Raw genomic sequence first — 27048 nt, forward strand, 5'->3', positions numbered from 1 at the left:
TGACAGGACAAGGAGAAATGGGTTCAAATTGAAAGAGACTAGGTGTAGATTAGATATTAGGAAAAAATTTTTTATTGTGAGGGTGGTGAGTCACTGGAACAGGTTGCCAAGGAAGTTGTGGATGCCCCATATCTGAAAGTGTTCAAGGCCAGGCTGAATGGGGCTTTGAGTAACCTGGTATAGTTGAAGGTGTCCCTGCCCATGGCAGGAGAGTTGGAACTAGATGATCTTCAAGGTCCCCTTCCAAGCCAAACAATTCTATGATTCTATTAGGTGTAATACAAGTGAGTAAACGAGCACTTCCCTTTATACTTACGGCTGGTTAATTTTGCCTTGTAAATGAGAACAATAACCAACTGGGAAAGATGGGTTAAAATGGAAGAAGACAGTGCTCCCCCAGCCCTGTATCTCTGCCATGAGGGTTTCTCTACCTTGTTGAGGATACAGTCACACCATCAGCTTGGCATTTGGTACAACAGAGACACAGTATGGAATGGGAGGACCCTTGTGGCAGGCACAAGGGGTGCTTTTAAAAGTGGGTTTAATGCACATAGAAGAAATTCTTGTTGTATAATTCCTGGAGCACAGATTTAAAATAAGGCACCTTATGAACTTGCTAGTACATCCTGCCTCTTGAGGAGGGACTGACTACAGCTCCAAGAATAGCATTGTTCCTGTAGGTGCTTTAGCCACTTCTTAAAGGCTTCCAGTGAATGAAATACAGTTGATTTCCTAAACAACCTATACCAATATTTTGCTGTCATCAGTATTAGAGTTCTTCCTAATGCACTTTGCTATAGTGTCTTGTATTCATCATCCTGTCCCTCTCAGATATTGAAAACTGACTCTTAACCACTACTGTGAGACCTTCAGAAGTGTGTGAATATTGCCCACAAGCTGGATTGGATGTGCAAAACACTATTATTATTATTATTATTATTATTAATAATAATAAAGTAGAAACAGGACAGAATTATAAATATAATTATAAATCCACTCAGATATTGACCATATTTTAAAACACGTGTCTCAAAATAGGTTCTGCAAGTGTGTCTGATGGTCATTTGGTTCTTTTGAAAAAACAGCCCTGAAATCTGTTATGTATTTGAGTAATTTTACTGTTATTGCCAGTCATGCTACTGCAATAGGCCAAGTCACGCAAATAAAGTGAGTCAGGGTCTCAGCTATGAGCAGAACAGGACTGGGGACTGTATAAGGCTGAGTCCAACAGGCTACTTAATGTGCATGCCTAATTTTAAGTATTTGAGTTCAGTACTTTTGGTAAAGTGAATAATAGACCTGAAAGTGTTTTCAAGTTAATGGGAACTCATAAGTGCTTTCTTGGATCACAGCCCAGGAGCTCAGCACATTGCAGGGCTAAATACAGATTTAACAGTCTAAATTTAGGCCCCTATGTTTTAAAACACTGACCAACATTCTTCTTAGAAATTTCTGTGGAAATTGCTGTAGTTCTGAAGTCAAGGCCAAACACCTCTTACAATTTTAAGAATAAATGTCTAAGAATAAATGTCACTAAGAAGCATTAAAGACTAGGATTGTAGTTCATTAAAATCAAATATTGTCATGTGTTTGGCAGGTTTCAGATTAAGCTGTATGATCTGGTACCTCAAGATTCACATTTTAATGTTAATTTCTTGTCTGATATATTAAAATAATTTTTATCTCTAAAAGGAACTTCTTAATTATATCTAATTGATGTAAAATGCAACCTCTTGCTAACAGCATACAGCTGTGATACTAATTTGAATGTAAATTATCTAAAAAGTTAAGTTTTGAAAGAACAATTATACTTGGGCCCAGGTTGCATAGTTTATCTAACTGATTTTTGCCATTCTCATTCTCTTTTCCCCAGCCCTATTTTGTAATTTTTCCTTTCTTTTTCACCATAGGAGAATTAGAGATCAGGAGGTTGGGAGGAAGAAGAGAGGAAAGAAGAAAGAGACAGATAGGGAATCCTATGAAGACAGAAAAAAAAAACCAACAAAACAAACAAGAAGGGATTTAGTAATAGATGGAATCTTTATTTGCAATATTAAACACAAAAATTCCAGTATCATTTCCCTTAAAATAAATATGGTTTTGCAGAGACACCAAATTGGGCAAGTGAGGAAAACAACTTGGTTCCATCAAAATGGATCCAACTGATAACTGAATAATAGTTCTTTGTTACTTTAGTTGATTTTCACTAGGACACATTGGGAAGTGCTGGCTGCTACCAGAGCTGAGATATGGTCACTTCCAGTGGAGGGGAACTGGGCTGCTCAGGCAGCAATGAACTGTTCCACAGGTACAGTTCAATTCAGAACAGGAGATCTGATCTCTGCCCTCACTCAACATGATTTCAGGAGTCTGAAAAAATATCTGATGAAAAGCTTTTCCCTCCTTATTCCCTAAAGTATTGAAATTAAAGCAGTTGTGCCAGACTTTGTTCTTGCGGAAAAGCGGAACAGATTCTCACGCAGAATTTGAGGGACAAAACCTGTCAAATAATCTTTGAAATTTTTTTTTTCCTTTGAGAAAGAAATGTGGAAAAATTTTATATTGTTTTAGATTTCAACTTCACCCCATCTATTGTTTTAAAATACACACAATGGATAAAGGTTGATCCCCAGAAGTATTTAAACTGTGGCAACTTACTAGTGACACCGTTGACAGAGCTGTGGTATACAACATTCAGTATTTTTAGCTGCACAAAGTAATTTAGTAATTTTTTTTCATTGGTGCTGTTTAGAGAAACAATGCCTCTAGGTCAGTAGTGCACAGATTCCTTGGATAGGCCTTGAAAGGGAAGAATTAGGGTGGTGTTAGCCAAGAAAGCAAAGGAGTGAGAGAATTTTGTGTACTGTTGGAAATGGTTTAAAGTGCAAAGACTATATTTTTTGTTTGATGTGGAAAAAGTGACTGTACGAGTTCTGGAAGAAAACTCAAAATACTATGTGAATTAATTGATGTTGTTTCTCTTGAATCATACCAGAAATCATCTGGGGGAAAACACTGATCAGTAAGTTGTTTCTTTCTCTCTCGCCTGTCAGTGAAGATAAATAGATTTCACTTCATAATGAAAGTTTCTGGCTTAAACTCCTGGATAATGGTCAAAATGCTGCCAAGGTCAAAGAACTTATTTCTGTACCAATCTATTAAAAAAAGAAATAGAACTGTATGATTTATGTAGATCAGTTCCTGGATGTTGGTTTGACAACACAGATTCAGGTGATTTCCAGTTTAGGAGGACACAGAAAACAGCTGGTCTTGGGAGCAAAATACAACACAGGAAATCTGCTTGGCAATTGAAATATTTGTATGAATTTTTCATATAATCTATGGCAACTGCTAGAAGCCAACATCTACAGGAATGTTCCATTGATGGATCAAGAAAATAAGAGGAAGTGGAACAAATGAGGTGAAGTAAAGTTGTGCAGTGATTATAGATTTGTTAGAGTAGACAAGGAAGGGTTGGGCTTCTCGGCTCTGCTCTTGGTTTGACTGCCTTGGCAGGCTACTGATCTCCAGTTAAAAAGTCATGTATCTTCATTTTAGTAAAGCTTTTGGCAATGTTTCTTACAAAGAAGCAAAGACAATATGATCCAGATTGAAAATCCCATGGTGTCAGAAAAGGCAAGGCTGAGGAAGGGTTAGCAAAATGGGGCCACTATTAAATGGAGAGATGTATTGAAAGAGGTTTCTCAAGGGTCTATCCTGTATCTGTTACTTTTTATAAAACATCCCAAGAATAGAATAGAGGCTAAGCTTGTTACATTTAGAGAGGACATGAAGAAGAGAGGAAATAAAAGTGTGTTAGAGAACGGAATAAGAATTCAGAGGGAATTTGTCAAGCTGGTGATGGGGGTTTTTTAAGAAAAACACAAAAGATGGTATTCAATAGGTGCAATAGACATAGCATTATCAGTTCCCCCGATACAGGAAGGGGAAAAGTAAACAGGATTACAGTTGCATAGAAAAAATGCAGAGTGAATCACAGGCTAAGCACAAGTCATCACTGTTAAGCTGTTGGAAAAAGGAAAATGCCATACGAGTGGGGCAAGAAAATGCCATACGAGTGGGGCAGGAAAACAGCCTGCAAAATAGGAAAAGCAATTATTTTGCTCTGCTAACCCATGGTACTGCTTCAATTTTAGTGCTTTTTCTCAAATGTTTTTCACCTGGATCATGCTTGGCTTGGGGAACTACACTTCCAAAATGACATTAGGTGTCTGCAGAATAGTGCAGTGGAGATCAAGCTTGATTACCAGTCCAGAAAACATTAAATATCAGGATAGTAAGAGGACTGTTTGGAATAATGAAGAAAAGAAGATACAGGGCCTTTAAATACGGTAAAGACTGTGACATGGAGGAAGCAAAGAGTCTGTTCTCTGGGCCAGCAAAGACAGACCTTTCACTAATGGACTGAAATTGCAGTAGAGGTTATGTTCAAAGTATACATTAGAAAAAAAGGCCTTTAGTGATAAGGGTAGAGAAACACTGGGAAAGATTGCCTGAGGAGATGGTAAAAGCACCATACTGGGAAGCCTGCAAGAACAAGATTGAAAAAATAATTATGTTACAACAAAAGAGTAGTTGATCCTGTATTAGGGCAAGGGAAAGTACTAGAAAGGGTGATTCTTAAGGTCATTTTCAACCTTATGCATCTTAGCTTTTTTTCTGTTCCTTAGATTTCCCTGGTTATAATATTCACCTCACAAATTCAAACAGAAGTATGGAGAGGTCTGGTTTGGATGTTAAAATGTGAAAAAAAAACTAGGCAATAGCTGTAAGTTTGAAGGCATTCACAAAAGAGAACAGTTCTGGAAAGGCAGTTATACAGTGCAGAATCAAAATTTATCCATACAGTTTGTCAAGAGAAGGTGAAGGAGCAAATCTGCTGCATTTTACAAACATCTTCAAAAGGAAGATATTTCTGTTAACAAGAAGCAGGCTTGCAATGGACAGATGCTGCAGCTAGATGAATTTACCTTTTCAAACAACATTTACATTTCTATCAGTTATTTTTTACACATTAAGGTAGTGTGGTACATGTTAGGGTAACCACTGAGAAATCTTCAAAAGTGCAGTGATGGACTTGCCATTTCTCCAACTCTTTAAAGTAAAATGAAGATGTCTTTCTAAGAAACAACTACAGAAAGACCTAGGTGTGGGAATGGCTGGAGGGAAATTCTACAGCTTTCAATATTCAGGTTAGACAAGATGATCATAATAATCTCTCTGGCTTTTAAATCTGTTTACTCAACTTTGTAGAGAGATGTAATGTTTACAGATCACTGTCAAATCTGCATAAATGGATTAGAAAAAGGCATGAATGAGCAATTACTCTTGTGACCTCTATGAGGTATAACTCTTACTATTTACCAGGTCATTATATTACAAATTGTCATTTCTTTCCTCAGTTTTAACTGCATAGATTAATCTCTTCAACAGCACCTGGAGTTCCATGGAGTAATGTATTTATATTAGCAGCATTATATATGACAGCAAATATATACTATATATTATGGTATATACATCATAAGTTATATATATGCGACATATATATATATATTATACATACATACATATATATATATATATATATATTTTAACCGCACTAGTTTTCCTCCTTTTGTTCTAAAGAGATATGTGGGGTAGTGTTTCTTTTCTCCAGTGGGGCACATCTGCAGCCAGTCACTGTCAGCTTTGTTCTGGAGTCACTGAAGGGGTAGGTGATGGTCACTACACATCAGCTGGTAAAACCACCCACAGCAGATTCAACAAAGTGCACCACACAGGAAGTTCTTCATTGACAGTATTATGCAGGGCCCCTGCAGATCATAAGATTCCAGGATGCTGGTCTTGGAAATGGGAGGATTTGCCTGTGTGGATGTCTGTGATGAAACTACATATGGCATTTATAAGGTTTCTGTTGTTGCAGAGTTTAGCCTGGTTGTGCTGTTCTGACAGATTCCCCAGGGCCACAATCTGGATAAAAGGCTGCTGAGCAGCCTTTTAGAAACAGCAGTTTAAAACCTCTAAAAGGGGAGACTAGGTGACATTTGCAGAAGCAAAAGACCTTGCGGCTTTTCCTCGCCTGGAGGAGTTGTGTCTTCTCAAGTTCAGGCTCCCTCTTCTTAATCACCTCTTTAGGGTCTTTGCACTTACGACAGAAGTGAATATGCAGTCAAATCCACAACCAAACTTCAGTCTGGCACTGAAGTTTGTCACTTGAACTGAATCTAAATTCATGGTTGTTTGTTACAAAACCTTGTGGTTAGACAGTTCCCTTTCTGGACTCCCACTGCAGTCAATGGACTTTATGGGCACAGGTATCTACTCTCAGATATTCAGAGAGCATTGGGCATGGCTGAGACCCACATATGTGCTGCACTATGTGGGCCCTTCTGCAGCAGTCAAACCTTTCAAAGAGTGGTTTTATTTGGTGCATCCAAATAAAAATTCAAACAAGATGTCATGGAGGAAAAGCATAAGTTTGAAATGGGTGGCAAATAGTTACACTGTGTTTTTAATGTGATGATAACTTTTCTTGGAGAACTGAGGAGCTCATTTTCTGCACTGGATATTAGAAGAAAACTGCAGAGTCACTGGTTACAACTTTGGAGATAATTAGAGAAAAAATAGGAACCAGCTGACTTGTTTTTCCCTAGAAAGATGCTGTGTAATGTTTTACAAAGCCTAGAGGAAAGAGTCAGAAAAGTGTTGTTTATTCATGTGATGAAATATTACAGACTATTAATTTAACCTGGGTGGGTATAGCATACGAAAAAAGTGAGAAAAATTGTGTTTCTTGGCCTTAATGCTTTTTATAGTGCTTAAGTTCTTTACTGTTTTATGAAAGGTAATTTGTTTTCCCACTACTGTTCTGGTTTGGGTTGGATTTGGCAAAACTGAGGAATGTATTCTTCAGTGTTTTTTTCTTCTCATTGCTTTTCCTCTCCTTCCCAGTAAGATTTTGTCTGAACTTGGCTTTTGCAACTGAATATCAAGCAATACTAGCAAAAAGCGAAAAAGCAGATCTCTTGACCCTTTCCATAAGGAAAAGAACATGTGTTCAGAGGCCCCCCAGACAGACAGCAGGTTTGTTAAGAAACATTTTTACTATTTCACAGGAAAAGGAGGAAGGATTTGCCTTACTGGGTGCTGGCAGCACTGCCCGCTTGCTTGTGCCTGCGCCTTTCTCTGCCACCCTTCCTTCTGCCACCCACAGTAGTAGCACCCCCAGGCCCTCCCCTCACAGAATCACAGAACATTTAGGGATGGAAAGGACCTTTGGAGATCACCTAGTCCAACCCCCTGCCAAGGCAGGGTCACCTAGAGCAGGTGACACAGGAACGTGTCCAGGTGGGTTTGGAGTGTCTTCGGAGAGGGAGACTCCACGACCTCCCTGAGCAGCCCCACCACAGGGGTGCCCATGCTTCTGGGTGAGCTTCTGCCCGCAGGGACAGTGCTAGGGGGTGGTTTTATTATCATTTATTGTCGTTGTTCACAGAATCACAGAACATCCTGAGTTGGAAGGGACCCATCCACAAGGATCATCAAAGTCCATCTCTTCACCCTGCTCAGTACATTACCAAGAATCACACAATGTGCTTAAGAGTGTTGTCCAAATGCCTCTTGAGCTCTGGCAGGTTGGTGCTGTGACCACTTCCCTGGGGAACCTGTTCCATCACCTTCTGGAATGAAGAACCATTTTCTAATACCCAAACTAAACCTCCCCTGACACAACTTCAGGCCATTCCCCCGGGGTCCTGTCGTCGTTGTCCCTAGCTGTTGTCAACGCTGCTATTATCAAGCTTTTATTTTTTCCTGTTGCTCCTCATCCACGAAGGGACCAACCCCAGAACTCCCGACGCCTCTAGAACACCCCGCACGAGGGCAGGAGGGAAAAACGCAGGTACAGGACGAGAGAGCGCGGGGGCGGGACTTCCGAGGAGATGAGGCCTCCAGGGGGCGGGATTTTGGAGGCTTCCAAGGGGGCGGGAGCGGCTTTCCCCGCCTCGATCGCTCCGCGCTCCATCGATGTGCTCTGCCGGCGGCTGGCGGCGCCTGTCGGTGCCGGGCGCAGGTGCCGGACGCGATCGCGGCGGCGGCGGGCGGTGAGTGACCGGCCCCGGCCCCGGCCTCCGCCCCGCTCCCCCCGCCCCGCGCTGCGGGGCACCTCCAGATCCTTACCCCCCACCACCACTTCCCCGGGCGGAGGCCTCCCCTCTTCTCTCTCCATTCGGCCTCCCCCTGCCTTCCGCTCCCCGGGCGGGGTCGAGCGCCGCGTCCCCGCCCCGGCTCCGGGGGGGGGTGGACGGAGCTGTCGGCGGTGGCTCTTGGGGTGCGGGGGCCGTCGCTGGTCTCCGGCTGTTACCCGGTGGCTTCCCGGCTGCAGCAGCTTTCCCGTGCTCCCTCAGCGCCCTGGCAGGAGGCCGGGGACAGTACAGGGCGGGGAAATTCCCGTCACCTGCGACCCCCGCGGGGGGCACACGGTGCCCCGCTGGGTGACGGCGGCTGCCAGAGGTCGGGCCCGGCAGCAGCAGCTCCCTGGGCTTTGCCTCTGTTCCTCATGGCTGTCAGGGCCTGGTGGGGGCTTCTGGGCCCGCCCGCTGCTCCGGGACACGGGGCTGGTCTGAGACTGTCTGAAGTCACAGAATCCATTAGGTTGGAAAAGACCTCAGAGATCATCGAGGCCAACCTCTCCGAGATGGTCGAGTTCACACCAGTGAACCGTGGGTGTGCTGGATGAGGGAGTAGGCGGAACGGGGGGCAGGGAGAGGTGAGGTCTGACCTCTGGAAAGCTGGTTATTTGCAGGACTGATTGGGCTTTAATTTTTTTTTTTTTTTTAATTTCGCATTTAATGGTACCGTCAAATTTCAGACAGAACTCCCCAAAAACGCGTGGGTACTTAGGCGAGTGCAGTAGGAAAGTACCAGGGTAAGAAATATGAAAGGAATCGAAATAACATATACATGTTGAGAGATGGTTGTTTTCATTGAGATCTATCTGGAAGTGTTACACTTTTCTTTGACTTAAATTTTTTTTTTTTTTTTTTTTTTTTTTTTTTTTTTTTGCTTCCTGCCCAGTTCTATATTTTTCCCTCATTTGCCCTACAGTACAGAAGGGTCCATGAGCTGGATGGCCAAATGTCTTTCCTCCTTGGTTCTTCTATATCCTAATTAGGAACCTGAAAATGATCTCTTAGCAAGGGGTAGATATCTGAAATTTGGGATGATCTTGTTTGCAAAAGGGATTTTTTCATTTTCAACATAGTCTTCCTTCTTACACTGTCAGCTTTTCCTCGATTTTTTTTCTCCTCATTTTCTTTATTTCCTGCAGTTCACTTGCTTGTTGTGGGTTAACAGCTTCTAGCCATAGTCTCAAAAGTTTTGAATCAAAAGGCAGTGAAATATTAAGCCATTCTAGATCTGACAGTACATCAGATTAAATGTAAACTCCAAATATTCATTATTTAAAGTTTCGTTTAAAATAGTAATCTTATTTCAACTTTCCAGGCTTTTCCAGCGTTCTTAAAACAAGTAAACAGTCTCTTTTCTCCTTTAGTGATTTCTGCACATTTCATTACTATAAACTTTGTTTTGTTTTTGCTTTTGCTGAAGTTGTCAAAACAGTTAAAGGCTTGCAAATAAACAAACTTATGGCTTAGGAAAACAGGTCTGTTTTCTTCCTTTACCTTTTGCTCAGCTGAGGAAGGAAAGTTCTGTAATTCTTGCTTCCCTGTTTTGATAGCATCTTATCACAGCTTGCACTGATCCAGCAAGAAGCAGCAAAAGGCATGCCCTGCTGCTGATTTGTTTCCCATGGATAGCTTAGTTTACAGTTTTTGTGATTTATGCCCACTTCTTGGACAACAATGTTTTTACTAAGATGGGATTTCTGTTGTCTGAAACATCACTTAAAACAGATGCAGTTATTTTCATCATAATGGTATGACTTAACTCAGTGAAACTTATTTTAAGTTGTAACGGTAAGAACGTTTTTCTCTATGGAAAACATAACTTTTTTAGGATGTGCCAGAGGTGAAACTATTCAATTAAAAGCATGTTATCCATCAAACTTATGCTGGATTTTTTTAAAACAAAATCTAAAGTTGTCTTGTGTTTTTATGGCCTTTGTTCAATAAATTACAATATTTTTACAGACTTGATAGTTGTGGGTTTTTTTAGTCCTATAATTGCTTTATCGTATTTTGGAGCTGAATAGTGGTCTAAGGTAATGAATACTTCAAATGAATTCTGAAAAAACCCAACCATGTAAATTCTAAATCACGAACATTAAAAAAAAATGAAAAAAATAAGTCTTTAAAGTAAATTATTTTTCACCTTGCCCTTGGAGCAGTGGATATTGTTATGTGAAGAAACTGTTTCATCTTCAGTACAAAAGGTATTGTTCACTAAGTGTTTTTGAATCTGCAGTATTCAGATTTTCTTTTAAATTGTAGGATTTCTTGTGAGTATGAGCGAGGGTTTTTTTGCTAGTTGTTGAGAAGATCTGAGGGAAAAACAGGCATTAAAATATGTAATCCACCAATTGTTTTCCTGAGGTCCTATTAGAAAGAAACTCTATCCACTGATAGTCCTTTCTTTATTATGCTGCTCTTCCCAGAGAAGCTGGACTAAAGCAAAATAAGTAGGTTGACTAAAGAGGCAGAGGCAGTGGCAGTGACCTCTTTTAGTGATGAAAACTTCTAGGTACATTATGTTAAACCATACTTAATCAATTTCTTTCAATGTACTGGTACATTTAGCTGCAAATTCAGTAAGTCTTAAGCACTGTACTTAAAACATCAGTTTTGAGTTATTTTAATTCTGTTTATTTTGTGCTTTTCGGCTTTCCTACTTCATTAAAAAAAAAAAACCAAAACAGCCAAAACCAAAAAAGAATATGAAAAGAAAGAAGTAGTTATCTCAATAGGATGGTGACAGAAGACTGAATATAAACGATGTTCTTAAAAACGTGAATTTTGACAGCTGTGGAAAGTCTCTGTAAAATAATCTACAGTTAGAGCTTTGTACTCCAGGACAAAAGCCTCTGAAGCACAGAGGGAGACTACCTGCATGTACTTTAAATACCCATAGATCACTATTTACTTAAGCAAACAGGCAAAGAAAACTTTGCACAGGAGGAATAAGTAGTACTTCATTTTACAATCATGGACTGAAAAATAGTACTCAGAAGACTGTACGTGTTACAGTGACTTTATTTTCTATGTGAGTTTTTCAGACAGTGAAATCTACTGCTCTACTTAAAAGTAAGCTGAAGGTTCAAAATATGAAAACTGCTGAATTACTGTCTTTTAGCAGAAGTCAGATGTTAGCTCTTCAGCTTAACTTTGACCTTCTGTCTTGGACCACCTACATTCTGTAAATCTGGGCTGTGCAACATTGTCTTTCAAATTACTTTTCCCAGGGGAGAAATATGGTGTTTGGTAATGGAGGGAATCTTGTTTGTAAAGGTGCTTGGAGGATGAGGGATGATTAGACAGCACATGTATAGCGGTCACGTCAGATTGATGTTTCATCTTCTGCGCTGAACATAAAAGCAAAGGTCTGTGTGTACAGCTTGCAAAGTATGAGGTTCAAAAATCTAGCTGATTAAAATTTTTGTAGCTTACCCTGGAAATTATTTTCTGGAATTTCACTCAGCATTTCAGTTCCAAAGCAGTTGGATTTTTCTCTCTGTCAAAAGTTAGAGGAGAAGGGAAAGGCGGGAGAGAGAACTCATTTTTGTGATCTCCTGGAGGGGGGAAAAAAACCCAACAAACCTGAAGCATGCAGTTTTCCCAGAAACTGAGTAATGAGAGAAATGCCTGAAAATAACTTCATTGTGATCGCCATGTTATGGGCTTTGCATAGGGAAAGGTAAACTACATGTTTAGTATTTTAAACAACACCAAACCAAACACTTCTCCTCCCTCCTATGGAGAAATTCTTTGGAATGGTACTTTGTATATTGTTTTGGAAGCATTTACTGCTTTTTCTCCCAAAATAAATTGGGCTGTGTAGTCTTTTTTTATCAACAGAGGTTGTTATTCTGCCGACAGTATGTTCAGCATTTTCATTAGAAAATACTGTGATTGCATCTGGTGATGAGTGTGAAAGCCTGTGTTTCCTTTTTAATTTTGTTTGCTTTGTTTTTAAGGAAAACAAAATTTCTGAGACACCAAGTCCTTAATGGATCTGGTTTTCACTTGACCTTAAGGGAACTGCAGATTCCCAGATTTCTAGTTTAATTCTCAAAGGTGGACCTTAGGCTATATTGTGCAGAAACCAGTGGGGTCTCTGGCAGTGTAAAAGTGTCTTTGGATCAGATTACAATATAAGTCAGGGTTTTTTAGGTATATTTAGACTTGTATTTTTTTTCTTTGACTTTGTGGATAACTGAAAAGTAATGTACCCTGTATTTTGAAGTTCATTAAAAAGCCTGTATTAATTAAAGATTTAGGCTTATGCTGAGCAAAAATTCCTTTTTAAATGCCTGCTTTTGTATTGAGGACAAACTAAATTGATTTTTTTTGACATATTCATAAAATGTTTCAATTAAAAAAGCAATTACTTTCAGTTTTATATGTAAGAATTCTGTGAGTCTTGTGACATTTCGAATCTCACTGTGGTTTTAACAGGTGTACCCTGCTTTTTGGAGTTGCACATTGGATATTTGGAAAAAAATTAAGAAACTGTATGTATAGCCAATGAGTTCTCTTATGTTTCCTTTTCATTAGCAGAGAAGGCTCAGTAACTTCTGTTTCTCAAAAGACAGCTTCACTGCTCTAAAAGCATGATAGCTCCATACAGGAGAAGGGATTTCAGATGCATGAGTGGAAATGAAAACTTAGAGTATGTAAGGCAACAGCAGGCTTTTGTTAGAAAAATACCTGTGCACACAGTCTTTCAGGGCAAGACTTGAGTGTGTGTTTGACCATGTGAATCGATTCTATAGTATATGGCTTGAGTACTTCTCTGAGCAGAGGCCAGAAAGAGGTGTTTAGGAGAGAAAATGAATAATACAGGAATCTCAGTAACACAAGTGCACATCTCATCTTTTAAATACTTTTGAAAAAAAAAGGAACTACCAAAAAAGTCACATGGCAGATATTAAATTTAGTGTTGCAGTCCTACCTATAAGCACCCAAGTTAAAACTTCAACTATATGAACTGTGTAATTACAGTGGTTATATAGTGTTTTTATAAAGAATATTGTGTGTAGTTATAGGGCTTAGAAAAAAATCTGTGGTGTCTTGTTTCTTTTCTCTAGAAAAAAAAATTTTCATCCCTTTGGGATTTATTTAGTTTATTTTTCTGAACTTCTGGATCTTTCTGAATGCATTTGAATAAACATATTTGAAAGTTTTTGATGCTTGAAGTATTGTTTTCAAATTTCTGCCTGTGAATAACAGAAGATTGAGGGATGATGAGGGTATTAAGATTCTTTACCATTTTCTTGTTAACTGTAATGATGTACAGAAAATTATGAATAACTTTAGAAGAAAAGAGGAATGAATGGCTTAACTGGAGGACAATAAGGATAATGACTTCTGGATGAAGCAAACTTTGCTGAATGTTGGAGGTAGAAGCAGATGTAGGAAGACGTGCATTGTGAGAATTTAGAAAGTAATGGGAGATTTATGACCATCTGTGATATGGTTTTGTATAAAACTGAGTTGACTTTTTTTTACGTATATGTTTATATATACATGTTTAGGGCTTTTCTTCAAAACATTGCTGGATTATAGTGATGTGTCACGTAATAAATACAGAAGCTTTTACCCAAGGAGATGAATTAATTTCTGGGGATTTGTAATATAATTTATAATGGAAGTAGAGGAAATTTTGGGGAGAAACATCTGTGTTCAGACTTCCTTTAATTATATTTTCTTCTGTGCTATTGCCTTTTTCTAGCAATTCAGTATGAGCAAACAGATGTTCAGAAAACTTAAATTGGTTTGACTTGAGTGTTGGTAATGAATAGGTGCTGTAACATTGAATATACCAGCAAAAGTGTTCATTCAAGAACTGGTATAAACCAGCATGATGATATAATTAATAAATCGGGGCAATAATTTATTTTCACTGTGAAGTTAAGGAACTTTAAAGCTAACTTTTTTGATAATGTATTTGATAAGGTGAAATATTTTTTTGAATTTTTTTCTTGAAGCTTTCCCAAACAAAAACATTTTAATCCAAGTTTATAGGGCTGTTTGGGTTATTGTAGTATTGATGGGTTTGTTTAATAATGGCACTTGGAGATTGTCATTGTCACTTAGGTAAAAAAATTTTGAACTGAAGTGAAAATGTGATTGTGGTTCTGGGCTGCCCAGACTGTGTATATATTAAATTAAATTTCTGTGCTGGTGAGTTTGATGGAGGAGGTATGTGTGTTCATGGTAGCAGAGCAGGGGGAAGGAAATCTTTTTTTAAAGTACACTAACTAAAATAGATTTTATAAGTCAAACATTTTATTCAGCTTTTTCTGTTTGAACAGGTGATATAATTGGCAGATGAAATGATCTTCTGAACTAAAAGAAACAAAGAAAACCCCCCATTTTAAAAGTCTCTGTATTATAGGTTATTGTTCCTTTTAATCTATTTTTAGTGGTTTGCTATTTTTACTTCTTGCTGATGAGTTACGAACTCAGTGTTCTGTGTTGGCTCTTTAACTTCCTTCAGGTTGTTTACGGTGTATGATACTAATGAACAAAATTTCATTTTACAGTGGAATGTTTGTGGAAAAAAAATCAGCGTTTTGATGTCATAGGGGCATTTGTGTGGTTGATTGTTCTTTGTGGGGAATCTCTCCCCTCTCCAAATAAATAAATATCTCAAAACTCCTGATGTAAACATAGATCAGTATATAGGTATGTTGTACATTGTAACTGACAGGGTGCTGTCATTTAATATGTACAAGGAAATGGATTTATGCTAGTCTAGATTTTTTTTTTTTGACATGTGATAGATAGAAGGTTAATTGATGTTAAATGGATGCTTTGTTAGCCCTTCATCAGCTACTAAACTAGTACAGGAGGAGTGCAAATCATTACTACAAAAGGCCAAGACCAGTATGTTTTCTTAGTGAGGTTTATAGGTCCTTTTTTATCCCTCCCTTCTTTCCCTCCTTCCCAACCACACAAAACATAACCAGCTGTAATGGTAGGAGGAGAGAGCAAGCAGCTTTTCTAAACACACACACACTCTCGCACTCCGACCCCCCTCTTCCCTCCTCATACCTCAGCAGAGTGACAGCTTCTAGATGTTGCGTGCGAGTGAGTTCAGCTGGTGCTGTGTGGTCTGGGTGTGTGGTCTCCAGCTCAACCGAGAGGCTGCTAACAGGGTGGATGAGAGAGAGCAACACTGTTTACTTTAATTTATTTCGGATGCCGGAACTGTGCCCGGAGTTTCTCCTGAGCCGGGTTCCACCGTGAGCGGTGTCAATCCCTCGCAGCTGCAGCCCAGGCTGAACTCCTCTGCCAGGGTTCTCGCAGCATCTGCCTCGGGTCCAAGCCTTTTAATCCCTTGTGACTCAGAAATGTTAATGGCATCGCTGAGTGCTGTGGTTATTTTGCTTTCACTCTGTCAAGATACATCACCATGAAGATGTACCTGGCTGGGTTATGGAAAGCAGGACCTCTGAGTTACCGAGGGAATATGCGAGTATGGCTGTTGTGAAAGCAAAACTGCTGTGCTCATCGCTTGGCTACCCTAAAACTAAAATCTCTAGTACACACTTTGTGGCTGGTAGGGAAGTTCAGGAGCCCTTTCAAAAAGCAAAGGGTATCATGTTATGTTATTTAATACTGCAAGTATTTTCTTTTTTCGTCATTTGCCCTTTCTGTCGCAAAACTCGCACATCCTCCCAAATCGAAACGGATTTTTGGCGTGTAGCGTTGTCCTGTAAGTTAACGTGTTTGTCAGTGTTAATATTGGCTTGAATCAACACGCCGGATATGACAGGGCAAGACAAATGAGCCTTTGTTTTTTCTGTGTGACAGTGAAATTACCCACTTTTTTATGTTTGTTCATCTTTTCATTATAAGTAGCTTAGTGGTGTTTTGAAGAATTTCTTTCCCCCTAAATGTAAGATTCGTGAGCACTTCTTGTTTAAATTGACAAGTCTTTTATTATTTAAATAAACATGCATAGATTCTTAATATCACTTGGAATTTCAGCATTGTTTAGCTTATTCACTTCCCAGTCTTTTCTGGCAGGCTTGCAGGAATGGACCTTATATTATTAATGCAGTGTTGAAGGCTGTGGAAATTCTAGGGCACTGAAGATCTCCAGAGGGGTCAATAAATGTCAGTTATTTTCACAGTGCTGCTTTTTGGATGCTTTTAATTCTTGGTTTATGTAGATTGTCTGTCTGAATTTATGTTGTTGGGAAGATAAAGCACAGAAAAGGTTGCAGTAGTATTTTTCTTCAGTTTGTAATGGTTTTGAGTACAAACATATAGGAAACATTTTGCATTGTCATCCTTCTTGGGGTCATTTGCCATGTCCTGTCACTGACTCTGTCATAGTGTGTTGTTCTCAGGGGACTCTCCAAGTTTTCTAGTGAGAACAAATTATTAGACTTACTTATTAGAAGCCCAGGTTTGTGTAGTTTAAGGTGAAAAGTCCATCACCTATGTACTGGAATCTGAGTATTTATTGCTTGTTTTAAAAGGCATTTCACAGATCTTTTAGTTTGGAAATTATTTAATGCTGTGATGGTAGTGTGATAAGAGTAACTCACCTATTGATTTCAGATTGGTTTTCTTTTCAAAGTAAACAGCAACACCTGAGGCATATTGTGATTTGCACTTGGGTGATGCTTTGCTGTTCCTGCCTCAAAATTTTTTATATTGTATAGTTACATATATGTGACTGAGAACAAATAGTTGCTATGTGAAGACTTGCATGCTTGCTTGTAGCTTAGACTTCCTCAATGATGAGAAATTGGCTTCTACTTCCGTCCCTTCTTGACAGCTTTGATTCCGTTTGCTAGATGACTGTGGCGCTTGCATTGACCTTGAGTCTGCCTTCCTCTGAGAGAAAACCCTTTAGGTTCAGTGTCTGTGACAAAGTACTACTGAAAACTTAGCTGAATTTCCAGTCACTGGAACCGTTTTTGTTTTAGAAGTCAGAAACTCCATTTTAAAACAATTCAGCTGCTAATTTTCCCTAAAATTTCCCTGGTGAAATTTGTAAGGTGGCACCATATTGTTACTCACCTTCCAAAGTTCCATGCCTTCATGATGTTTGTAGTTTTTCTTTGGGATTTGAACTTACCAGCCAATGTAATATGCTTCAATTCTGAATTTTTGTTTTTCATTTATTTAGTATTCTGGTGATCCTTCCAGAATGATGATGATGATCTTTTCTGTTCGCCATTGAAAGTTGAATGTGGAAATTTCAAAACTCTTCTTTTAAACCAACTTTAAACTGAAGGCTTACAAAAGTCAAAAAAAACCAACTAGACTTGTGCTTTCACTTACGTTGGACCATGTTTCATTGCTTCATTATTTGTTTTTAAAGGGGCTTTTCTTAGGATAAAAAGGAAAGGTGTCCTCTCTTTAGCAAACTTGGAATGCTTACAATTGTCTGGATATTTTTTTTTTTTACCAAACCTTTGTGAGAAGACAGTTTATTTAAGAAGCTCATGTAAAGACAAAAAATATGTTTATGAAAGGCATTTTTCAAGATGGCCTTGTAGTAGGTGGTCTTTGCGCAGGCTTTCTAACTCTTTGCACATTCGTAGCAAGAATTATGACAGAATAACAGAATAATATGGGCAAGATCATGGGAGCAGTCAAACAGATGTTGTCCATGTTAAACTGTTGGGGAGATACTGTGAGGAAATGAAGTCTAAAAAAGAAAAGAATGGGGAGGAAAAAAGAGGGAAAGAGACCTTGGTTAGCGTAGAAGAAGATTGTTCATTGCAAAAAAATGCCTTGTTGATGCTTCTTCAGTGAGCCTGACTCCTCAGAGGAAATATCTTGTAGAGAAAACTGTCTATGCAATCTCTCCTAGTCAGGAAGAGGGCTACTTTTTTCTAATATTATTTTATGTATAATATATATTTGTAAAAATAGATTTTATGTTTTAGGGCAACATATAGAATTGCAACAAAAGCTTGTAGTTAGGTGGTTGTGTTGTTTTACGAAATGAAAAAGTAATTGGTGGGGGGTTTTTTTAGGTTTGCTTTAAATGTTTTTAAACAAATTTAGAAACTTACTTTTGGGACACAGTAGTAGTACACTGACTAGGCTTCCCAATAGGCAATTCAGTCATTTTGGCTATTGACATGTTTGTCATAAGGAGAAGAAATATTCTAAATGAATTGAAGGCTCCCCTGCATTTGTTTGATATTTATAATAGTGACATATTCCAAAGATTTCCTTTCCTTGCCCTTTGAAATAAATGAAAGCAATTGCTGTTTGAAAATAATAATAATAATAATAATAATAATAATAATAATAATAGAACATCTCAGTGCTATAGTGCTTTTGTAATGTGTTGAGATTTACTGTGGTATTCTCATTCCAGTAAGGTATTTTAAAGCAATTCTGCAGTAAGCATGGAAATACTTTGGAAGAAATATTAGATTTCAGGAGGCTCAGCATTTTTATTACATTTATTTAGCTCATCATGAAGGGGGATCTAGTGCCAATTTCTGAAATCCAGAACAATATGTTGTAATATTACTTTTGAGTTTTGGTATTGAAACAAACCAATTACCTGTGTGCTTAGGTATTTTGAAAGAGGCAATAGCTGCAATGCAAGGGAACTATAATGTTTTGGGGGGAGGGGAGTCAACCAAATAATACCACAGTAACTCCTATTTTACTTGGTTTCCTTGAGGTTTCTTCCTCTGCACATTACCTGAAGTTCCTGAAGATGGCTTTTTTACATCTCTATTACTGATTATTATTCTATGTAAATCTTTACCAAAAAAATTGCTCAAAAGTAAAATAGGTGCTTTATGTTGATCTACTGGCATCTAGACAGATGCTGCTTCCTGCAGAAGGTGATTAGGTGTGCATGTGAGGACACAGCACCACTGTTTCTTTGCTGCTGTTGTGTATCTTCAAGCTCTGCTGAAAATCTGTGAGAAAAGCTCAGAAAACTACATAGGTAAGATTATGAGGAATAGGTGGAGTTTGTTCTCCTCTCTCTTGATAAAATTAGACACTTTATTCTTCTCTAACATCCTCTTTGCACAGGACTCCAGAAGAAACTTCAAATGCAGAAAGGTCTGAGCTTCTGTGCATGTGCATCTTGTATAGGAATAAACAAGACATGAGGAATGTTGACAGAAGATGGGGTCTTGAATTTTCACCTGTGGCAAGGAAGTGGATCAATAGTAGTGTGGATGGGCTACTTGGATAAGGCAGCTTGGAGTAGGGAACAGGGAGGTAAAGAAGAGGAATTACCAAGGTGTCTGGATTTGAAAGGAGAATGGAACAGTACCACCCCTCTCCCTTCCTGCTTTAACTTACGGATAAAAAGTCAGAGAGAGAATCAACAGGATAGGGGCAGGAAGCAGTTTGTCTGCAAGACTAGAACCTGGCCTCAGTTTTGAAGTGAGGCAGAGACTGTCTCTGTGCGAGGAGGGCAAAAAGCCGGTGCTGGGAAAGAAATAGGAGTAGGGCACAAGCACGGAGCACAGCTTTCTGTTCCGTAGCTGGATAAGACTGTCAGCTGATTTCTTTGTAATCTACTCATACAGTCCTCTCCTTCAGTGCTGTTCTACCCACAACGTTATAAACTGCATGTGTTGACTACTGGCTTCTCTAGTCTCGTGTTGGATTCATGTAAAATGAATTTCCAGTGTTCTACATATAAGACAATAAGTTATACAATACTGAATAACTTAATTCCTTTTTCATCCATTTATTGTTTGCAAAAAAACATAGAAACTAATGCTTTATTAAACACATAATGTAGTTTGTAATGTTATGAAGGCAACCAGTCAAGAAATATGAGGTTTGCTACTTGAAAATAGAAAACCAAACCAGACCTACATCGTGTATGTTATCATGAGCTCCTACCAGACTTCCTTCGTGTACTGGACCTGGCTGACATCCTGCAGCTTACTACGTTCTTGCTTGTTTCACATGACTTTGCGTATCTTTTTAATTGCACACTTCAAAGGTAGTCTTAAAAGTTCTCTGAAGGTATTAGTGGTTCTGTTATGTTCAGAATATCTAGATGCCTTTTCTATATTGATGACTTTGTCTTCAAAAATAGGTTTGAGCATGATAGCACTCTTATTGTGGATATGTGAAACTGAAAAACACATTTCAGATCAGATGTCACTATAGAATTGAGGTCGTTATTTAGGACCTCAATATTTCAGATCATTGTGCAGTATTCCCTGTATTCAGAGTGCATTTCACACCGACTTCAGGTGTGGCTGTGGATTCTGAAGTTGCATCAGAAAAAAATGTACAGTTTTGTTATAAGTGACCTGCGATGCACCCATGGTATAGACAGACAGAGACAGGATACTGTTCTGGTGGCATTCCTTGATTACTTTCACCGTGAGATCTTCCTGCTGATTCCTACCTTTTCAATTTCCATCTTCATTTTCAGTGTGCATTCCAACTTTGGAATGTGAAGAAAGAAACCAGTCTGTGGGAACTTCTTTGATTCACACGTCAGATCTAGCTAGTAACACTGAAAAATTTGGGGAGGTTGTGTAGAAGCATGGTGTATGTTGGTACAATTAATTTATTTTTTATATGCAGAAGCAGCTGAAACAAATATGTCTTACTCAGTTCTAGTATTTGCTGACTGTGGATGCTTGGAAACTGCAACTGTGCTGCGGTTTATTGATAGGATGATTTACAGAGTTTCTAGGTTTCATGGAATTGACCGTTTGCAAGTAAAAATAGAAAATACATCGTGATTCAAAATAACGATAAGAGAAGCCTTTTGAGGCTTGGCTTATATTCCACCTTTTTACCAACCTGAACTTTTAAAATTGTTTACACTAAAGTGTTCTTCAGATTATACTCATCACCTTCTTATAGCTGCTTTATAGCTGCAGAGCTGCACAAAGGAAGCTGCTAATAAGATGTAGGAATTTATGATGAATTGTGTAGTAAACTAAACGTAGGCAGAATAACGTGTTCCATATTGGTGTTTGTATGCCAGAGCCAATTAAACTGGTTTGAGTTGACTCCTAATTTCAGATGCAAAGGAATAGTCTTCTGGAAATGGTTTTTCGGTGATTTTATGTACATTTTTGTTGACCTGTTGGGATATTACTTGTTTTGTTGGTGATCTGTGCTAGTGTAATATCTGTAAGTCATGTTTTAATTTTCTCAGTTTATGTAAATGTTGACGCTTTATACAAATAAGTGCTGGGGACTTCTTCACATGGAACTGTCTAGGCCAGTATGTCTAATTTTGATGGAGAAGTTATCCAAATAGTCTATTACTTAGCTTAGCTTAACAATTCTAATATTTTTAAGGAATATAATACTTTCAAATAGAGATTTGAATAGATTCATTTGAATTCTGACATAAGTAATTTGGAGTGTGTATAGAGTTTCATTAAGAATTTTGAAATGTTTCATATTTTTCTGAATATACATTTTCTTTGTAGTTCAGAACTGGAGCTATATATAATTTATAAAAAAGGAAATGCAAGGAGGGTGTAGTTATTTTTATTGTTTTATAACTATGTGGCAGAAAAAGGCTTTGAGAGTGGTGTTCCATATTCACATTTATGTTTCTCTACCATTTTAGAAGAAGAGATTGAAAAGTTTTTAATAACTTTTTATAACATAATATAACTATTGGGTTTTTAATTTATTATTTCTTACTGAACAGATAAAACCAGCTCAGATTTCAGTAACTGAATAGACATCATGTCTCGAGCACGGCAGCCCCCACTCGTAACTGGCATCTCTCCCAATGAAGGCATCTCATGGACAAAAGTGACAATAAGAGGAGAAAATTTGGGGACTGGGCCTACAGACCTCATAGGTGAGTTGAAAAGAAACCTCTTGATACTGAAGAATGTAACATTTTGGATATGATTGAAGATAATTTTTTTTGCATGGTAGAATCTGTGTTGGATGGTAGGAGAAATGTCCTTTACACAAATATGTGCTTGAATCCAGAAATTCAAGGGTGCTGCCCAGTGTGTAACTAATCAGACTTGCTAGATGAACCTTTAACCTGACTCAACATCCTGTTCTGAGCGTGAACACTAAGAGTGAATGCTTATTGGAGTGTACTAGAAGAGGGTGGATGTAATGAGATGGACCTTTGTTACTTTCCCAGGCATTGAGAATCTCTGCATGGAAACTTTCCTACCAGAAGTGTTTTCAATATATTGAGAAGGTCACTATAGGGTTGCTATTCCTTGAATTAGTGTAAAGTCAGTTTGTGCATCTGCAACAGATATGACAAAGCGATTTGGCTACACATTATTTGAAGAACCATTTCCATTGCTGTTCTGATTTTAATATGTTAACTTCATTTTTGCAAGAGGGAGCAAGATGTTTAATTCTCCTGACCATATAGAGTCTGTTCATTACTGCTCTATTGCCTCATTTCCAACTGAAACATCTTGGCTTATTTAAATTTTCTGCATGTATCTTTGGCCCTTCTTGTTGCTCTTTGGTGAATCTCTCTTGGTTTCAATACCATCATCTTGGGTGCATGATGTGTTCAGGATATGAAGGTACTGTGGCATAACACTGTACTTTCACTTTTGTTTTGTGTTTCTTTCATAGGCTTCTGTTTTCCATATAACTTCCACTAAGTATGAAACTAATGTTTTTTGTTGTTCTGTCTACTATAGTTCCATGATTTAATGCTTGAGGGTTAGAAGTGAATTTGAGCCTGTCATCTGTGAATTTAAGGTTTTGCCTGTGTGCATCATGTCTTTGTTTATTGAATTTTAGCTGTTGTGTAGCACCTACATTATAGTGCATCCACTCAGTCTCATAAGTTCTATTCCACATTTTTTTGGTAATATCATCAGCAAACTTTATAACCTTTTTATCTTGTAATTTATGAATATAGTGAACATAAGTGATCCCAGCATATATCCTGTGGAAACTTTCCTCAGTCAAAACACACCCTTTAGCGTAATCCTGTGTCTGTTTAGCCATTTGAAGTTCATATCCTATAGCTGCTTAATTTTCATAAGCCTTTCAAGAAGGACTTTGTAAAATCTTCTTGAAATCCAAATTAACTATAACTACTGGAATTTCCCCTATTTCTTTTGTAAGTTATGCATATATGTACTTTAGTAGTCATGTTAGAGACAATTTGTCTAATTTGTTGTGGAATCATGACTCCTCTGAAGTCCATTGGAATTTTGTTTGGCTTTGCTAGAAAAAATATTTCGTTTCATGACTGTAAATGAACATTCACAAATTCCATTCATGGCCACCACAATGAGCTTTATGGCCAAGCATAAGCTACTACAGTTTTCCACTTCACTTCAGTTTGCTGTCTCTCAAAAAAGGAAGTAGTATTTTCCTGAGCTGCTAGATGAAGTTGCAGTACACTAGTGATTCTTTATTGAGAAATCTTCAAATAGCTGATGATGTTTGAGGTGAGTATATTTCTTGTTTATTTGTGTATTTCTTGTGTATTCAGTAACCTCATGGGTATGATCCTCTAGAAATTATCAGTGCTAGGTTCTCAGAAGGAGGAAATCTCCTGAACAGTATTACAGCTGATCAACTTCTTATGTTTCCTGTGTTTCCTTCAGAGTAACAACAGGAACACATAGTTGCTAATAATTTTATGCTTTGAGGTAAAAATGGATTGCCTTATTTTTTTCATTAACTCAATTGTCAGCTTTCTCCAGTAAGTGACTAAGGTCCAAGACATGTAAAAATTTCTTTTAATGGTTAAATTAAGCATGTGAATATTCCCTGTAACTTGAGTGGAAATACTTGTGAAAGTGAGGCTTTGTAGGCATAAGAGTTAAGAGAGTTTGAGTGAGATTTTTATAAAGTTTATAAGGTTTGAGATGCATTAGAGTAAAATGAAAAGCAAGAAACTTTTTTTCTATATATAAACAGAGTATCTCATATTAGAAGAAAATGCTTTTTGTTTCATTTAAGAGAATGCCTTCTAGTGATCTCTTTGTATCTTTGAAACCAAATAAACTTTTTATTTGTGACTCTATAGGTCATGGTACAAAAAATAAAATCCAAGAGATCGCTGTAACATTTGTGTTTTCAAGGTTTAGTTTGTCTTTTTTAAGACATTTGCAGCTGTGTTTTGCAGGCATTGTAAAATTGTCCATATGTAAGCTTAACCAAAATTGGAAAGTGTCAATAAGAGAATTACTTATGCCCATTTATTGAAAGGCACATGAAAACTAGAACCCAAGTATGATATTCTCAAAGGTGTTTGTACCATGCAACAGGTTCAAATTAAATTTTATATAAAGGGAAGTTTTTTCTTTTTGGAGAAAGAAATGTCATACCTGTACTATCAGAACTTCTCCTCCAATATCTCTTTATTTCCTCTAGAAATTGTGCCATTACTATATTTAGTATGGTATATAAAATGTTAATAGAGACTTAACTTTCTGTTGCATTTTTTAGGTACAGGCAAATGTTTCCTACCATTTCAGAAGTATTGGATCTTGTGGTCTTGTTCTCTTGAGAGCTTTTGGAACTTCCAATGAATAGAAAATAATTGATTCAAGGATCTTCTAAGCAGCTGATCAAAAATTTGCTATAGCTTAGTTCTTGATTTACTTAATTTAAGCATGACTTCAGACCTTTGAAATTCTAGGGTGAAAACCTCTTTATGAATGGTTTGGGCAACGTCTTCTAGTTAGTCTTGGTCCCTACCACAATCTTTTTGCCTTTAGAGAAGATGCTAGCATAAAACCTGAAAAGATCTAATAATATAACACAAAGTTCAAACCCATGCATCATAAATATATGGTTTTTTCCTTCCCCTGTGAAAACTAAAACCTGACTGGTTAAAATTTTACAAATAAACAACCAGAATATTTTTTCATGTTAAGGCTTCCTTTTTTTTATCTGTATCTGATTTCGCACCACTCCCCCCACTTTATTCAGGCATCTTTTAGGTAACAAAACTGTTGTTCTTGCTCAAGTAAAATTAATTTAAGTTGTAATAAGATTCAATGCCTTTCGGTTTTTTATTTTTTGGATTTCACTTTCAAAATACTTTTTGGCAGTGAATAAGACATTTTTATGTCTGACAACCATGAAAACTGCCAAATTTGTCTGCTGTGTCATGTCAGAGGCTTAAGTTGTGAGAAAATAAGTGTGAAGCTTTGGTACTGAGCCACATATGCTGACCCTTTTTGGTCTGTAAGTATTTTTTAAATTGGTCAGAGCTTTCTAGAAATTAAAAACAAAACCCAAGCCAACAGGGAGGAACTGTTGTGCTTGACTAATTTGTACTCCAGTACAGCCAATGCTCTAGTACAGCCTTGTGCCTTTGGACATAAGGCAAAATGTTCCTAGGTAGGGGTGTTATTTAAGATGAACTTGATGAAGGTGTTCTCCAAATCAGTACTATAGAAATTAGAATCTTGCCAGTTTTTCAGGACAGCAAAACTCCAGTTAGGAATATGGAAATTGTTGTTCTAGATCTCAGAAAATGATCAGTCTATTCAAGCAAACAGAGTCCTGATCTGACCAGAACCAGTCAGATTGATTGGTTGGATTGATCAGACTGATTTGACATAAAATCTCAGGAAGCCTTAGATCTTATATTAAGAGGTACCTTGACTTTTAAGTGTTTAAGAGGTGTTTTTAAACACTTGACAAGTTTTAGTATACCACAGTCTCTACCTATGAGAAAAGACTTTCATGTATTTCACAGTTTGTCATTTTTGGTTCTGTTGTGAGAGAGCATAGAAGAGGGAATAGATGGACACTACCCAATTGTTCTATCATATGGCCAGAGCAGTTTATTCATCAGAATCAGTCTTGCATCCTAGATTTTGTACAGAAGAGATTGGGGCAGAATATTTGTCAATACTACTTTGACCAAAGAACCATTCTGTGTCCACAAAAGTACTATTAAATAAGTAAGGCTGAAGAAACATTGTTCATTGTGAATATGTTGCAGTGTCTTTTTTTTTTTCTTTTTTTTTTTTGCAAAGTCATGTAGACTGAACTTATGAAACATTTGTTGCAAGCAGTTCTGATGGAAGTTTCACAGAAACACAATACTGAACCACAGTTCTCTACTGTCTTGCAAACAGAAAAATCTATTGTACTATATGAAGTAAAAGTCACAGTAACCCAGAACTGGTAGAAGAGATTGAAATAAGTTCCAAGGAGTGCTGCTGTGTCTCATGAAGTGTCACTGGGACAAAAGACCTGAAGTCACCTAGGGAACATCTGAAAAATGTATTTGTGACACCTTGACTGTAATTGACTGTAGGGGGCTGGTGAAGAGTCATATATTTATGTAAATACATGAAGCATCATAAATGTATTTGCATTACAGAATTTCAAAAGACACTTCTATTCACAGCAGAGTATTTCTTTTTTTTTCTTTTTCCTAGGTTTGACAATCTGTGGACACAACTGTCTGCTAACTGCTGAATGGATGTCTGCCAGTAAAATTGTGTGTCGAGTTGGACAGGCTAAAAATGACAAGGGAGACATTATTGTTACTACAAAGTCTGGTGGCAAAGGAACTTCAACTGTTTCCTTCAAACTGCTTAAACCTGAGAAAATAGGTATATTTCTTGTTCAAATCCACATCTATTTTCTTTGCTAAACAAATATATGGCTGTTTCTTTATATAAAATGTGTGTTTGAAATGGATCTGCCTCAGGATGATTTTCTGTTGTCTAGAAAACAGAGTATATCAATAAAATGTCCAAATATATGTAGATATAAAGTCACAGTATATGTAAATTAATCCTTTCTCAAAATCTTGATAAAACCCTCAATGACTAATGAAAAGTAACCCTTCATTTTTCTGCAAGGAGTAGCACTAAACTTCTACATTTTAAAAAATTTAATGACAGATCCAGTAATTACTCTTAAGTAGTGTACTAGA

At 37.7% G+C, this 27048-nt stretch overlaps 1 protein-coding gene across 4 annotated transcripts in view; it reads left to right on the forward strand.

The window, feature by feature from the left end:
* Nucleotides 1-8009: 8009 nt before the first annotated feature.
* Nucleotides 8010-27048, forward strand: part of EXOC2 (exocyst complex component 2) — a 124489-nt gene continuing 105450 nt past the window's right edge. For 2 of the 4 annotated variants that reach the window (XM_027666298.1, XM_027666301.1), the window contains exons 1-3: nt 8010-8123; nt 21847-22002; nt 26546-26722. In XM_027666298.1, coding sequence (XP_027522099.1) covers nt 21885-22002; nt 26546-26722 — 295 coding nt within the window. In that variant the 5' untranslated portion in view covers nt 8010-8123; nt 21847-21884. Of the gene's footprint in view, nt 8124-8754; nt 8948-19010; nt 19141-21846; nt 22003-26545; nt 26723-27048 lie in introns of those variants that run through there. The other 2 variants (XM_027666299.1, XM_027666300.1) reach the window with 2 other exon arrangements.

The sequence above is a fragment of the Corapipo altera genome, unplaced genomic scaffold, assembly GCF_003945725.1.
Source record: "Corapipo altera isolate COAL_440 unplaced genomic scaffold, ASM394572v1 118, whole genome shotgun sequence".
Taxonomy (NCBI): Eukaryota; Metazoa; Chordata; class Aves; order Passeriformes; family Pipridae; genus Corapipo; species Corapipo altera.